The sequence below is a fragment of the Octopus sinensis genome, unplaced genomic scaffold (assembly GCF_006345805.1).
Source record: "Octopus sinensis unplaced genomic scaffold, ASM634580v1 Contig12197, whole genome shotgun sequence".
NCBI classification, from domain to species: Eukaryota; Metazoa; Mollusca; class Cephalopoda; order Octopoda; family Octopodidae; genus Octopus; species Octopus sinensis.
In genome coordinates this window covers 40,489-56,778 of record NW_021832556.1, presented here as the reverse complement: position 1 = coordinate 56,778, position 16,290 = coordinate 40,489, and the positions used below count along the sequence as shown (strand labels likewise).

Below are 16,290 nucleotides of genomic sequence, written 5' to 3'. Positions count from 1 at the left end.
AAACAAACATAACTTTCGTATTTTTTTTTTTTTTTCAGGCATTCACTAGTACAACACTAAGTACAAAACTAAATATATGGCACACTAGGCATAACAACAATATGAACTTCCAACCTGTTGCCTCTTGAGGTCTCTGGGTGAGACTTGGAGCCAATTTGTACAAATATAAAGCAAAAGTCAAACATAGAATAATAATAATAATAATAATAATAATAATAATCCTTTCTACTATAGGCACAAGGCCTGGATTTTGTGGTCAAGGCGACAGTCGATCACATGACCCCAGTATTCAACTGGTGCTTAATTTATCAACCCTGAAAGGATGAAAGGCAAGGTTGACCTTGACGTAGTTTGAAAGTATTCATTATAATAATAATGGTTTCAAATTTTGCTACGAGAGCAGCAGTTTTGGGGGAGGAGATAAGTCAATTACATTGACCCCAGTATTCAACTGGTACTTATTTTATCGATCCGAAAAGGATGAAAGACAAAGTCAACCTTGGTGGGATTTGAACTCAGAACATAGTGACAGGCGAAATACCGCTAAGCATTTCACCCAGCACGCTAATGATTCTGCTGGCTCATCACTTTAATAACAATAATGATAATAATAATAATAATCCTTTCTACTGGAAGCACAAGGCCTCAAATTTAGGGGAAGGGATTAAGTCGATTACATCGATCCCAGTGCATAACTGGTACTCATTTAATCGACCCTCAAAGGATGAAAAGCAAAGTCAATCTTAACAGAATTTGAACTCAGAACATAGCGGCAGACGAAACACCGCTAAGCATTTCGCCCTGCATGCTAACGATTCTGCCAGATCACTACCTTACTGATGATAGTGGTGGTGGTGGTGGTTATTATTATTGTTATTATTATTATTAATATTATTATTATTATTATTATTATTATTATTATGAAAAGAAAGGTAAATAATGCCTAAGGTAAACAATGATTAAAAGAGATTAAATATTTGTGAGGTTTAATATTTCAGAAATTAAATCATTCTAACAGTAAATGAAATTTTGTATTCAAATATTTAATAATTTCAGATTTATTTAATCAGAGATTAAATAGTTTAGAGGTTTAATAATTAAAATGTATGATAATTCATAAATCAAATAATCTATATATTAAATAATTCAGCAATTTAGTAATTAAATTCTTTTGATACCAACCTGCCAGAGACTGCTCTTAGCTCTATGATACAAGCCTCCTGTTTCTAATGATCTAAATAGAAACCGTCCATCAAAATTTCATGTCAATTTATGTTCTAAACACCAGCTTAACAATGACAGTTATTTTACTAAATTCTTCATTCTCTTCAAAATTATTTGACAAAAAAGGCAATGTATTTCAACAAAAATATTGTGACAAATGGGTTAAATTGATGTAAATCAAAACCTTCCGTCAAATTTTATGCTAATTTATGTTCCATGCACCAGCTTATTAAGGACAAAGTTATTTTATTACTAAATTCTTCATTATTTTAAAAATGAATTGAAACAGTATATTTCAGCAGAAATATGGTAAAAAAAAGTGTACAGTAAGGATAAAGTTATTTTGTTAAATTCTTCATTATTTTCAAAATCAATTAAAACCATGTTAGCACATTTCAACAGAAATATAATTGATAATTTACTAATTAAATAATTTTGAGATTTAATAATCAGAAAAAGAAATAAGAAATTTAATAATACATAAATCCCATAATTCAGATATTCACTAATTAATTAAAGATTTTTAAGTAATTTTCAATATTAGAATGTTGTCAGTAAAACAAAAAAAAAAAAAAAATTCACAGCAATACTTCTCTACTTACTGTAAACTATTACAGAGTAATTAAACTGACCTGGTTAATTGTATTTAGGCTAATCTAAGGCAAAGATTATGGATTGAGAGATTGATCTCCCAACAACCCTGTGTACACTGTGGGACATGATGTTTAAGTCTGATTGTGTTTGTTGATTGAGCTGTTAGACCAAGCAGGGGCCAATGACTGCATGGAAGTTTCTTTGCTAGAACACAATGTAGACTGCTTGATGACTTGCTTTATAGCTTATATTATGTAATTTAGTATTATACATATATGATATATATATATACATGTAATTATGTAATTTTGTAGTTCACAATTTTAATTTCAAATCACCTCAAAAATAACTATTCCCTCTATACTATTGGAATTATTAAAAGCTATCATAAGTTATTTCTGTCTCCTGAAGATGCCATCAACTATACATACAAACACACACACATATATATGTATGTGTGTGTGTTTGTGTATATATATATATATATTCAGTAGATCATATATCAAAGAAGCACACTCTAAACATTAGAGCTGTAATATATTTATAGGAAGTTAATTATATAGCCAGTCATAGAACAACCAATGGTTTCACATCTTCAAAGCCTTATAGAAAGCTCATCAGAAAAGAAATTATATGCCCACAGCCATTAGAGTTCAATGAACTATCTATAAGGCTAAGCACTTTCATCATCATCATCGTTTAACGTCCGCTTTCCACGCTAGCATGGGTTGGATAATTTGACTGAGGTCTGGCGAACCAGATGGCTGCACCAGACTCCAATCTGATCTGGCAGCGTTTCTACAGCTGGATGCCCTTCCTAATGCCAACCACTCCGAGAGTGCAGTGGGTGCTTTTATGTGCCACCGGCACGAGGGCCTGTCAGGCAGTACTGGCAATGGCCATGCTCATATGGTGCTTTTTATGTGCCACTTGCAGAGGAGCCAGTCCAGCGGTACAGGCAACGACCTCGCTATTTCACATGCCACCACCACAAGTGCTAGTAAGGTAACACAGATGGATGCAAAACCACTGATCACTCTATGGCGGGCCATATAATTAACTTCCTATAAATATATATATATATATGTGTGCTCTCATGTTCAGGTTAACATATTTTGAGATCAAATTTTAACCCTATTATTAGCTGAGAGGTTGAACAGGTATGCTTGTGAAAAATGATAAATACGTGAACTAGACAATGCCCACAGGCTTGACATGTACTTGACTCTCTAATTGTAAAAGATGTCACTCACTAATGAGCATGGCTTGGCACATGTATCATGCTTTTACTAATTGTTTTCTCAAACTGACATATTTACACTCTCAACTTGGTGCCAGATGTAATGGTCTCCCTTGTAATCTTCTATAGTACAATAAGCTTTAGTATTAGATGAAATTATCTGTAGCATGGTATTCTATGGTACTATAAGAAATTATTTCCTCTATAGTCTTCTATAGTACTTTGTACTCAGGTACCTAAATTGTCTACACTACAGTTTCTAAAAGCCACCATGATACCAGTTAAATTTGTTAACATCTTATCCTAAAATCTGCCTGGTAAAATTGTCTCATTCTATAGCATCCCTAAAGTCTGCTAGGGTATCAGTTAAAAGCTATCTATCCCTCTCTTCCCCATAGTTTTCTAAAGTTCTGTTTGCCATGGTGGTAGGTAAAATAAATTCCAGTCACGTCTCTGATAAAATGCTTTTCTAATGATATAGGCTCATATACAAGGCGTAGACCTTCCACATGAACGAGGCGTATTGAAGGTAAAACTACCAGCCCTATTTGCTTCTTGGTGAAATTTTAGCAAGTGTCTCAACTCTTTGCTTACCTTTGAATCTATATAGTTTTTGTTGCTTGTGTGTTGCATGGCTAATGTTCATTAAAATATCACTATTGTTTTAACTATTAACATTTACAGATATATGATATAATAATAATTATTATTATCATTTTCATGTATGATTTGAAATTCTTTTACTTTTTTCTTTTCTTCTCAAAGTATTTGTCACTGAAAAATCCCCAGTAAAATTTTTTATACATTTTGTTTATTTTCCTGGGATTTTCAGTTTATGTTTTTGTTTCTACAAATCACGTGCATGTGAATTGATTGTGACACGTATTGAACTACAGCATCTGATATCTTGAAAATTCAAGTTGTCCAACTCTTCTGATTTTCTTCTCATGTTATTTCTTTTTGTTTTACAAATCATGAAAACACTTATTGAAAACAATTAAAATTATATATTAAATGCTAGGATATTACAGTTAAAGACATTAGACTTTGTAAGTACAAATTTGAAACTGGAAATGAGCAACAGGTCTCTCGACAGGGCTAAAGCTACTTTTCTCTCATTCGCTTGGCAACTGCTTCATTTGATCACAGCTGCTTTGGTAGTTCAGCAAGCAATTGGCTTTTGTGAGTGGAGCATTGTTAATGGGTGCTATTGAGCTTTTCTCTGTGTCAAACAGGACTGAAAAGACTGTCTTCTCATAAAAATGTTGTTATTTATAAAATTTAACATTTAAGAATTAATATAAACGGTTTTAGGAGAGGCATGAATGCCATAAGTTCTCCATATTTACTCCTGAAATATCCCAAAGACTTGTCTACAGAAGAAACAATTTAATTAAGAGCTAAGAGTCTTTGTTTAGACTGAAAGAATTTTTCCTAGCACTTTTTTTTTTCTGATTTGATTTGATTGGTTATAATGATTGATTCCTCACATTTGCAATATATTCTTCATGTTCTGGTAGAAAATCAAATTTCTATTTTAACCTTTTGACTTTCAATTACCATTCTCAATAGCCTAAAGATATTAACACAACTTATTTCCCAGAAATGTGATGCAAACAAATCCAAATACTCAAACTCCACTAACACCATAGTAATAATTATAATGTTGATGATGGTGGTGGGGGTTCTAATTTAGGCACCAGGCCACCAGTTATGAGGGGATGAGGTTAGACATTAGCATCAACACAAATTATTTTATTTTATCACTCCCAGCAGGAAAAAAAGCAAAGTTTACCTCAACAGAATTTGAACTCAGAGCATTTGGAGTTGGAATAAACATCACAGAGCTCTATGAATTCTGCCAATAATAATAATGATGATCATTTTTGACTTAGCTATTTGGCCAACAATTTTGTTGGCCTGATATCTTTCCATTGAACCTGGAAGGATGATAGATAAAGTTGACCTTGGTGAAATGTGAACTCAGAATGTAAACAGCCTGAAAAAATTTCATAATGCATTTTGTCAATGCTCTGATGATTTTGTAAGCTCTCTACTATAATAATGATGATTACGATGATGATGATGATAATGGTCACTCCCATCAATTTCAACATATGAGTGTTTGAAGGAAAGGATTTTTTAAAAAATGGATTAAAAATATAAAAAGCTACAGTCACACAACATGCAATGGATGTATGACTGTAATATGAGTCCAGGTATGGATTTTAATATGAAGTCACAATGGGGACACAGATGATTTCGATTTTCCCTGGAATTGGGCAAATGTGTTTGTTGATTGTAGGATATAATTCTATTATTCTTCTGTTTCTTCAACTCAAATTGCTTAGATGAATCATAACACACTTTATGCCATTTGGATCGATCTAATCAACAACTTTTCCAAGGTGTTAAATTAAGCTGTAGGGATTTTAGGGATTGTTTCAACTTAACCTTATACCTAAAGATAGGACTTCCTTTACCATGGAATCCCCCAAATTGTTGGCCATACAAAAGAATTTTTGGAATGTGATCATCTTACATTCAAACAACATGTCTAGTCCATCTGTGCTCATAGTTCATGTTTGGAGTTGGGTGCAATCATTCTTTTGTGCAAAGAAACTATTACCTTTATCATTTTATCAGGAAGACCTGCTTTTGACCAAATTTTCCAAAGTGCTTCATGATTCATTGTACCGAAGGCCTTGGTCAAGTTGACAAAGACCCTGTACAAGTAATAATCCTTTCTACTATAGGCACAAGGCCTAAAGTTTGGTGGAAAAGGTTAGTTGATTACATTGACTCCAAGGTTCAAATAGTACTTAATCTTATCAAATCTGAAAGAATGAAAGGCAGAGTTGATTTCAGTAGAATTTGAACTCAGAATGTAAAGAGCTGCAAGAAATAGCACGAAGCATTTTGTCCAAAATGTTAATGATTCTGCTAGTTTGTCACCTAATAATAATAATGATAATAATAATAATAATAATAATAATAATAATAACTACAATAACTTGGCCTTCTATATTTCTTAATGCTACATTGGAAACTGTACAAAAAGTGGGGGCTAGAGAGAGGCAAGACTTAGTATGAGTACAAACCACAGAGAGTAGTGGAGTCAGGGATTTGCAAAATCCTTTGGGATTTCTCAATCCAAACAGATCAGGTGCTAAGGTATAACAGGCCAGACCTAGTGGTGGTGGACAAGATGCACCACATGTGCTATATAGTTGATGTTGCATGCCCTTCTGACCAACAAGTAGTCGAGAAGGAAGGTGAAAAGATAGATATATACAACCCTCTTAAGTATGAAATAGCCCGGCTATGGAAAATGAAGAAGGTGAAGATAGTGCCAATTATTGTTGGGTCCTGGGGAACAGTATCAGAAGACATCAAGAGGAATATAAAGGAAATCAGAATAGAGTTCCCAGTAGAACTGTTACAAAAGGTTTGCCGGCCTGTGTAATCAGGAAAGTATTAGATAGTTGAAAAGAACATATAGCATGGTACCGTAGACTGCAGGCAGCCATCCCACTACACATGCAAGACTCCAGGAGTTCCAAGAAAACCTGAGATAATAAGAAATAATAATAGCAGTAATAAAAATCATTACTAATTTATCACACTTAAGATAATGTGATACAGCAGGTGTCACAGATAAATCAAGGATCTCACTAAGGCTGTGGTAGAAGACACTTGTCCATGGTAGTGTGTAATGGAATTGAACCTGGAACCATGTGGTTGCAAGGCAAACAGCTTAACTACATGGCTTCATCTGTTTTCCTCTTAGATATTAAAAATGAAATAACTTTACTCTCTGATCTATTATGATCTGGGGACAAAAGAGGTGCCAGATGGTGGCAAATGCATTATTACATTATTATTATTACGCTTCTTTGGGTGGGTTACAACTGGAGGTTATGCACTTTGCAATTATGATTATGACTTTATATGGCTTTCCAATTAATATTTGACTATCAAAATATTAAATGTAAAAGAAATGTTAATGTAATATTGTGATAAATTGCTTTTTGGCCACACAGAAAGGGCAGCAACAACAATGGCAACAACAATAATAACAGGGAATAAGTAAATAAATAAAGCTGAAAATAATACCACCTATCATCATCATCATCATCATCATTTAACGTCCGTTCTCCATGCTAGCATGGGTTGGACGGTTCGACCGGGGATCTGGGAAGCCAGAAGGCTGCCCCAGGCTCCAGTCTTATCTGGCAATGTTTTTACAGCCGGATGCCCTTCCTAACGCCAACCACTCCGTGAGTGTAGTGGGTGCTTTTTACATGCCACCTGCACAGGTGCCAGGCGAGGCTGGCAACGGCCACGGTCGGATTGGTGCATTTTACGTGCCACTGGCACGGAAGCCAGTCGAAGTGGCACTGGCATCGGCCACGATTCGGATAGTGCTTTTTATGTACCACCAGTCCAGGGGTCCTGGCATCTGCCGGGTGCCAATCATAGGATTGGTTCAATTTCGATTTCAATTTCGATTTCACTTGCCCCAACAGGTCTTCGCAAGCAAAGGCATGGGTTGGCATGGGTGCCTGTCGTCGGATGAGGTTCGATATCGACTTCGCTTGCCTCAACAGGTCTTCGTGTGTCCAAGGGAGGGAAGGCATGCATAAGTGGGCTGGACTCACTTGTCCTGCCTGGTCTTCTCACACACAGCATATTTCCAAAGGTCTCAGTCGCTGGTCATTTCCTCAGTGAGGCCTAAAGTTCGAAGGTCGTGCTTCACCACCTCGTCCCAGGTTTTCCTGGGTCTACCTCTTAGATCCTGGGTCTGCTCATAGTAGGGTGGTGCTTAGTCACCCAAGTCAAACTAGACCCCAGAACTAAATTACTGTGGCCTGATATTATTTTGTATGTCTATTGATAATAGACAGGGATAGGGTTTGAATAATAGTAGGGAATAATAGTTGAAAAACAGTTAGTTTAAAAGAAATAAGGTGATGGTTAAGAAAATGAGAAGCATTTATTTAAAATTAATCAACCAATCAATAAATACACTTTTTTGTTTGTTTTTTGGGGGCGATTTAAAAAGAAATTTGTAAAACTATTTTCACCAGTATTTACTTGGCCTGACCGTCATGCAAATTGTGAAACTGTTATTTTGTTTTTAACCTCCTCCAAACTTATCTTTGTCTTGCAGCTTGCCATAATTTCCCTGTCATTTCAGCTTGTCAACCTGGAAACCACAATCACCCAGCATGTTTCATTATTAAATATTAATTTATGCTTTTTGCTCTTACCATTTTATATGCTTCTGTTAAATCAGATATTGCGGATGTTAATAGAATTCAAATTGTAAACATCAGCTTTAAATGATGGTTGAATATGCTAATTAGAATAATTTGTGTGGTTAAGAAGTTTGCTTCCCAATCATGTGGTTTCAGGTTCAGTCCCAAATGTCTTCAGCTATAGCTTCAGGCCCACCAAAGACTTGTGAATGAATTCGATGGATAGAAACTAAGAAACAACATTGAACACACCGCACACATGTACATATATATACATGTGTGTGTATATGCATGTGTGTCTGTCTTCTTTGGCACTCCACAAAAGTTGCTAGCTATAAATAGTGATGTCATTGTCACTTCCAACGACCAACAAATCATCTCTCTTCATACTTTTGATGACATGTAAATGAAAATCCCTTGAAAAACAGGAAGGGGTTAGTGACAAGAAGGGCATTTGTCTGTAAACTAATGCCTTGGCAATATATTTGTCTAACCCATTCTTGCATAGAAAAAAACAAACTAAAAAATGAACCAACAAATGAACTCTCTAATGAGGACTTATACATTAATTAAACTGACCAGTAATTTCAAGATATTCTTGTCTGTCAGAGTGTAGAGTATACCACTCAAAAGGTGCAACATGGCTGCATAAAATTAAAATCCAGTGTGTAAAGCATTGTTAATTTTCTCTATTTTATTTCAAACTCTCAAAGTTATTTACATCTTCCATGCCATCCCTGTAGGTAAACGTCAGTTTAAACTTGTCGCTCCTTTGGGTGGGTTAAAACTGGAGGTTGTGCACTTTGCAATTATCATTATGACTTTTAAATGACTTTCCAATTAATCTTTCTTTCAACTCCATTTATGCTTGCATTTACTATCTATGTATTAGCACATGCATGCACACTAACCTGTATGTGTATATATGCACACATCTGAATTATTTATATTAATGAATGAAACTATAACTTAAAGAAACGTATTTGAGCTAAATTTGTCTAACAAAAACAAAACTACATCTTCACATCATTAATCTTGGATGTAGAAAAGGAAATATGACTTCTTTGCATCCCAGCATCCTTAGGTATTAAAAGTTATATATCTTTGATCGACAAACCTAATCTGCTGCCTGGTTTTATACTGTCACCTGATCCTGGGGTTCCTTTCAGCAGATTCAAACCTGTTACAAGCATAAAACCATTTAAATCACTGAACTGAAGATAACAAGATCTCTCTTTCTTCTACCAGTGTCAAAGAGCTTTCAGTTAGGAATTGTATAATTAATGCCCTTCTCTATATCACAGAGTTAATCTTTGATATAAAAATATAACATCTTTATATCACAGCTTAAAAATCTTACTTGTGAAAACTAATATAAGAACATTGTTGCTTCATCTGGCACCAAAAGTTTCATGCAAATATCATCATCATCATCATTTTACGTCCATTTTCCATACTGGCATGGGATGGACAGTTTGACTGAGGACTGGCAAGCCAGGAGGCTGCACCAGGCTCCAATCTGATTAGGCAAGGTTTCTACAGCTGGATGCCCTTCTTAATAACAACCATTCTGAGAGTGTAGTGGGTGCTTTTTATGTGCCACCAGCATAGGAACCAGTCAGGCAGCACTGGCATCAACCATGCTTGTATGGTGCTTTTTGTACGCCACAAGCACGGGAGCCAGTCTTGTGGCACTGACATCAACCATGCTCAAATAGTGCTTTTTATGTGCCAGTCAGGCAGTATAGGTATTGGCCACGATAGCGATTTTACTTGACTCTACAGGTCTTCTCAAGCATGGCACATTAACTGACAATTAAAGGGATCTCTTAAATGGGCCAGTTATGTGACACTGACATAGGCCATAGCTAGAATCTCACTTAGCTTGTTGGGCCATCTCAAGTGTAGCATATCTGTAAAGGTCTCAGTTGTTTATCATTGCCTCAGTGAGGCCTAACGTTCGAAGGTTGTACTTCACCACCTCATTCCAGATCTTCCTGGGTCTACCTCTTTCACTGGTTCCTTCCATAGTTAGTGATTGGCACTTCTTTACACAGCTGTCCTCATCCATATGTAACACGACCATGCCAGCGTAGTCGTCTCTCTTGTACACCACACTTGATGTCCAACTTTTCTCTCAGGATACTTACACTCTGCCAAGTGTGCGCACTGATATTACATATCCAGTGTAGCATACTAGCTTCATTTCTTTCTAGCCTATACATATCCTCAGCAGCCACAGCCCATGTTTCACTGCTATGTAGCATGGCTGTTTGCACACATGCGTCATACAATCCACTTTTCACTCTGAGCAAAAGGCCCTAATATATTTGTAATTATTCAATCAGAGTTTGAATAATAAATGACAACTCTGTCACCTAATTAGTGAGAGCACCTATTAAATAGTAAGGTTGTCATTTGTTATTCAAACTCCAATTGAATAACTTGCTTTGTTGATCTTGAAAAGGCATATGACCGTGTGTTGCAGGACATGCTGTGGAGGGTTTTGCAGGATTTCGGGATTAATGTGCAATTTCTGGTTTCCTGTAAAGTCCTTATATGAATGTCCAGATGTTTGTATTCAAGTAAACAGTGTTATGTTGAACCCTTTCAATGTGGACTTTGGCAGGGGTGTATGTTGTCACCTCTCTGTTTTCTAATTTTTATGAACTAAACTGACATGCACAGCCATTGTGGAAGTGGTATCACAATTGCTGTGTGTAGGCTGATATTTGCAGACACATGGTGTTACTTGGCTTATCAGAAGTTGATCTCCAGCATGAATTGAATGAGTTTGCTGCAAGTACTGAAAGGCAGAGATGAGAATAAGTGTTGCGAAGACTGAGAAATTGGTCCTCTCGAGAATGTCTTCCTAGTGCACTCTGCATGTTAATGGAGCATCACAGACAAGCAAAGTTTAAGTATCTCATGGCCATATTCACAAGTGATGGAAGGCGGGAGGCTGAATTGGGTGCAAGAATTGCAGGTGCTGGTGTTGTAATGTGCCAACTCCAACATTCAATCCCCAGAAAAAGAAAGAAAAAGTCAAACTTGCCGTCTTCAGTTCAGTTTTCATGCCTGTCCTCCTCAACTATGACCATGAGCGTTGGGTAAAGACTGAAATTGGGGTCAGGATTTCAAATGCAAATAACTGAAACTGGGGTTCGTCTGAAGGATCTCTGGAGTAACATTACTCATCATGGTGTGTAAGTCTCTTCAGGTTTAGCTTCTCTACATTGAGAAGTCACAGTTCCAGTAGTGCTACAGACATGTGGTTAGTATGTTGCAGAAAAGAATTGCAAGTAATGAGTCTTCAAGCCAAGCCAACTGGCAGGAGAGCCATGGGTAGACGAAGAATGAGAGGGTTGGATAACATCAATAGTCTCAGTTGGTCACATTTGGGAATCCAATCAGAAAGTCTAATGATGGTTGCTTCAGATAGGACCCTCCCAGAGATAGTGGGTGGAAAAGCTGGATGGATGAATATTCACATGAAAGCTATAGTACTGAACTATTGATTTCTATTAAAAGTGTATGTTTGTATACACACACACACACACACACACACACACAAATATAAATATTCCCTGACACATGCATATATTTTTTGTTGTTTTTTATTCAGATGAGCCAGGCTGAACAGACTAACTACGCAGTGGTTCTCTCACTGGACAGTGTACTATTGTCTGTAGTAAACACAGCTTATAAAGAATACAGAGAATTGATGGTTGTAAGTGTGTCAAACTGCCCTGCTATTTGGGAAGTGGAGGTGAACAGCAAATGGAAGCTTCTCAATGTTGAACTACAGACTTGGCTTGAAGAACGCTGGAAGAACAAAAGTGTGCAAGTAAATCTTTATGAACAGATTGAGGTAAGTGACCCAGCTTTGAAAACAATAATGGAGTGTCTTCATAGAGAATCCAGTCAGTGGCCTATCACAGAAAATACTATTTTGTTGGCCTTCGATATAAATTACCTATTTACTTCATGGCACTTAACGCAAGTGTTTTCTGCTATAGCTCTGGGCTGACCAAAGCCTTGTAAGTGGACATAAACAAACCAGTGTAGGTCTGCTTATGTCCTAGAAAGTTAGCTATTCTGCAAAAAGTAATTGGTAGAATAAGTAGCAGGGGTTGATTTAATCAGAGTAAAAGTCTTCAAAGTAGTGCCCCAGCATGGCCACAGTTCAATATCTGAAGTAAACAAAAGGACAAAATAAATATCTCCAGCCTTTGTTTTCCATAATTTCATTATTTTTTATATTTCACTTCTTAGAGCTCTTGATTTTACTTGCTCTAATTAATTCTGTGAGAGAAGACAGCATCCTGTTGTCAAAAGTCTCACAGGGTCTCTTTCCACAAATTATAAGACTTAATTATTATTATTGAGTGAGAGAGCAGTGCATTCCATCAAAGTGACACTGGGGTAAAATATACGAAGCCCAATATACCCATTATGACTACCCGTCTGATAAGGGTACATGATATTACTCAAGGACTTTACTAATTTGCCAAAGCTCCTACAGCCTTTATATGAAATTTATATGACTACCCGTCTAATAAGGGTACATGAGGCACATACATCACAACCATATGTGTCCCAATGTCAACCACTCTGGTGTTCCTTTGTCGGCATTTGATAAGGTGTTGAGTTGCACAGCTATTCATGCATGACATTCACCAAATCTTTTGATCCAGTAGCCTTGGATTCCATCTGGTCCCGGGGCCTTCCAGTTGCTCATTTTTTTGCTGATTTCCTTCACTTCCCTAATTGAAATGACTAGTTCTGTCTGTTTTGGACAGACTACTGTTTGTTACAGTTCTTGCAACCATTCAGCATCGTTCTTGTGCTCCATGGTGAGCTGGCAGAATTGTTAGTATGCTGGATGAAATGCTTAGTGGTAGTTTACCTGTTGCTATGTTCTGAGTTCAAATTCTGCTGAGGTCAACTTTGCTTTTCATCCTTTCGGGGTCAATAAATTAAGTACCAGTTGTGTACTGGGGTTGATCTCATCAACTGGCCCCCCTCCCACAAATTTCAGGCCTTGTGCTTATAGTAGAAAGGATTATTATTATTATCGCTTCACAATAATAGGAATATGATTCCATATGTAATACATATTTTTTACATATACAGTAAGAAGAGCACTATATGATATTCACCTTTGTGAAGAGCTATGTCAATCTTCTTAAATTATTATTATTATTATTATTATTATTAAGGCAGTGAGCTGGCAGAATTGTTTGGGCAACAGGCAAAATGCTTAGTGGCATTTCATCTGTCTTTACATTCAGAGTTCAAGTACTACCGACGTTGATTTTACCTTTCATATTTTCATAGTTGATGAAAGAAGTACTAGTTGAGCAGTGAGGTTAATGTAATCCACTACTCCATCTTCTCAAATTTTAGGAAAATAAGCCTTGTGTCTGTTGTAGAAAGGATGATTATTATTATCATTATTCAGTAGTTTTATTTTTATTTTTATTTTCACTTCAATACTGAGCACAGCTGTGTGTGCCTTGGGTATGTGCTGTGGTTTGTTGCGATGCCCTTATGGTTACTGTATTGAAAGTGTTTTGCATAGGATGTGTGCAGTGCCCAGTAGTGCAATTTTCTGTATGTTATATTTGTTTGTCCTGGTGTTTTTGTTATGTATTTGAATTTTTTTATCATACCTAATGCGCCTACTATGATAGAAATTGTTTCTATTTTTAGCTTCCACATTCGAGTTATCTCTATTTCCAGGTCTTTTTATTTTCAAAGTTTCTCCATTTCTTTTAGAGACACGTTGTCATCTGCTGATATTGATACATCGATTAGAAAGCATTTATTTTCTTCATGATCTCTGACAACTATATCGGGCCTGTTGGCCTTAATTTCTCTATCTGTATGTATTAGAATATCCCAGAGTATGGTTGCTTTCTCATTCTCTGTGACCTTTTCTGATGTGTGCCTATACCATCTTTTTTCTGTTGTTATTCCATAATGTTGGCATAGCTTCCAGTGTATGTAGGTCCCAACTCTGTCGTGTCTGTGAATATATTCCTTCTTAGCTAGGACTGGGCAGCCAGAGATAATATGATTTATTGTTTCTTGTCCATCTCCACATATTCTGCAGTTACTTGTTATATTTCTTTTCATTACATGTTGTTGGTAATTTCTGGTGGGGAGGCTTTGATCTTGTGCTGCAATTAAAAATCCCTCAGTCTCTGCTTTGAGTCCTGAGCTTCTCAACCATTGATGGGATTTTTCTTTGTCTATTTCTTTTGCATTTAGTATTTAGTATTTACCATGAAGGGGCTTTTCTTGCCATCGTTTTATCTGTTTGGATTTCATTTGTTTTATAGCTTTTGTTGTTTCTTCATCTTCTTCATATTTGTTAGGTGGTATGACTTCTTTTTTGTATTTGTCAGCTTCCTTAAATACTGAGAACAGTTTTTTGTTTTACTCGTGTTTTGCCGCTATTTGTATCAGTTTTCCTTCTTTCTGAAGTAGATATTTTTGCAGTCCTATGGTGGTTATTTTATAGTAGTTTTCCAGCTGTATAAGGCCTCTACCACCTTCTATACGTTGTATATATAGCCTTTCTATGTCAGATTTTGGGTGATGCATCCTAGATCCTGTCATTATTTTTCTTGTTTTCCTATCTATTTTGGTCAATTCATTTAGTGTCCAGTTAAGGATATTGTAGCGTAACTTATAACTGGGACGGCTAAAGTGTTAATACCTATTATTTTGTTTTTAGCATTGAGCTCTGTTTTTAGTATTGATCTAACTCGTCTATAGTATTCTTTTTTTATTTTCTCTTTCATTTGTGTGTTGTGTCTTTATTATTATTATTATTATTATTATAATTATTGTTGATATCATTATTATTATCATTATTATTATTATTATTATATTATTATTATTATTATTATTATGAGTGTATTTCCTGTTATTTTCCAGGCCGATCTGTCCAAAATGACCATGACTAAACCTTACATGGGAGCATTGCGACGTACTTATTCCCCAGCTTTGTGGATTCTCTATCGTCAGTCAGTAAACCACAAAGCCATACATCTTAAAATCCAAAGACTGCAAGTAAGTAATTAGAAATTGCTTCACACCACAACAGCCATCATTATCCTTTGTAATATTGTAAAACCTTAAGAAGTGCAAAGGTAGAAACAGTACAGTTTGTGAATACTGCTGGCATTCATAAGATCCACCACAATTAGTTCTAGTTCTCTGCTACAACACATAAACAAATGTCCGTATTCTTGATGATGCAGCTTGGGAATGTACATACAACATTGCCTTTTATGGACTCACTCCCAGACTGGTATTTCCTCAAGAAAGGCTGTATATTCAGTTCTTCATTAGTGATCAACAACCTTGCTAAACAGAGAAATAGAATCGTCCTTCAGTCACTCAGCATATGGTGAAACCTGTCTATGTAAGGCTGGCTTAGAACTCATCTTCATGCAGTTGACTGAAGTGATATAAAAATCATTCCAGCAGACATTCTCATATGCCATGTTTGTAGTAAGACATATAATCCCATGCTGGTCTAAAAAGTCATTTAAATATCCATAAACCAGGCAAGACAAACAACACTGCCACTTGAGCGAAGATGTATTTGCACTCTTTGTAATGCAAATTTCAATCAGCTCTCAGGCACCAGGACCAGTGCTTTTTCTATGGCACCAGCACCAACAGGGTCACTAAGTACCTTGCAAGAAAAAAAAAATCCTTCAACTGGGAGAAGGGAGAGTAATGTTGAGGGAGTGTTACTTTGTACCAGTTGACAGCTATAGGTGTCATGCTGTAGTGTAGATACATGAATACTCCAGTCGGAAATCAAAGGTGAGTGAGTTAGAGAATACGATGAAAAAAGGAGCAGTGGTGAGGGAGATGATGGCAAAGATGCTTCAGGAGATACCCTCAACCGACATTGCAGGTGGTCAGAATAGGTGAGATGATATAGAA

General features: G+C 36.2%; 1 protein-coding gene across 1 annotated transcript in view; it reads left to right on the top strand.

Annotated features, from left to right (window-relative positions):
• Nucleotides 1–3,434: 3,434 nt before the first annotated feature.
• The window catches only part of LOC115229235 (vacuolar protein sorting-associated protein 13A), a 32,401-nt gene continuing 19,545 nt past the window's right edge, over nt 3,435–16,290 (top strand). Inside the window, exons 1-3 of the mRNA XM_029799623.2 lie at nt 3,435–3,587; nt 11,945–12,190; nt 15,268–15,402. Of these exons, the coding sequence (XP_029655483.2) occupies nt 11,945–12,190; nt 15,268–15,402 (381 nt within the window). The 5' untranslated portion in view covers nt 3,435–3,587. The remainder of the gene's footprint in view (nt 3,588–11,944; nt 12,191–15,267; nt 15,403–16,290) is intronic.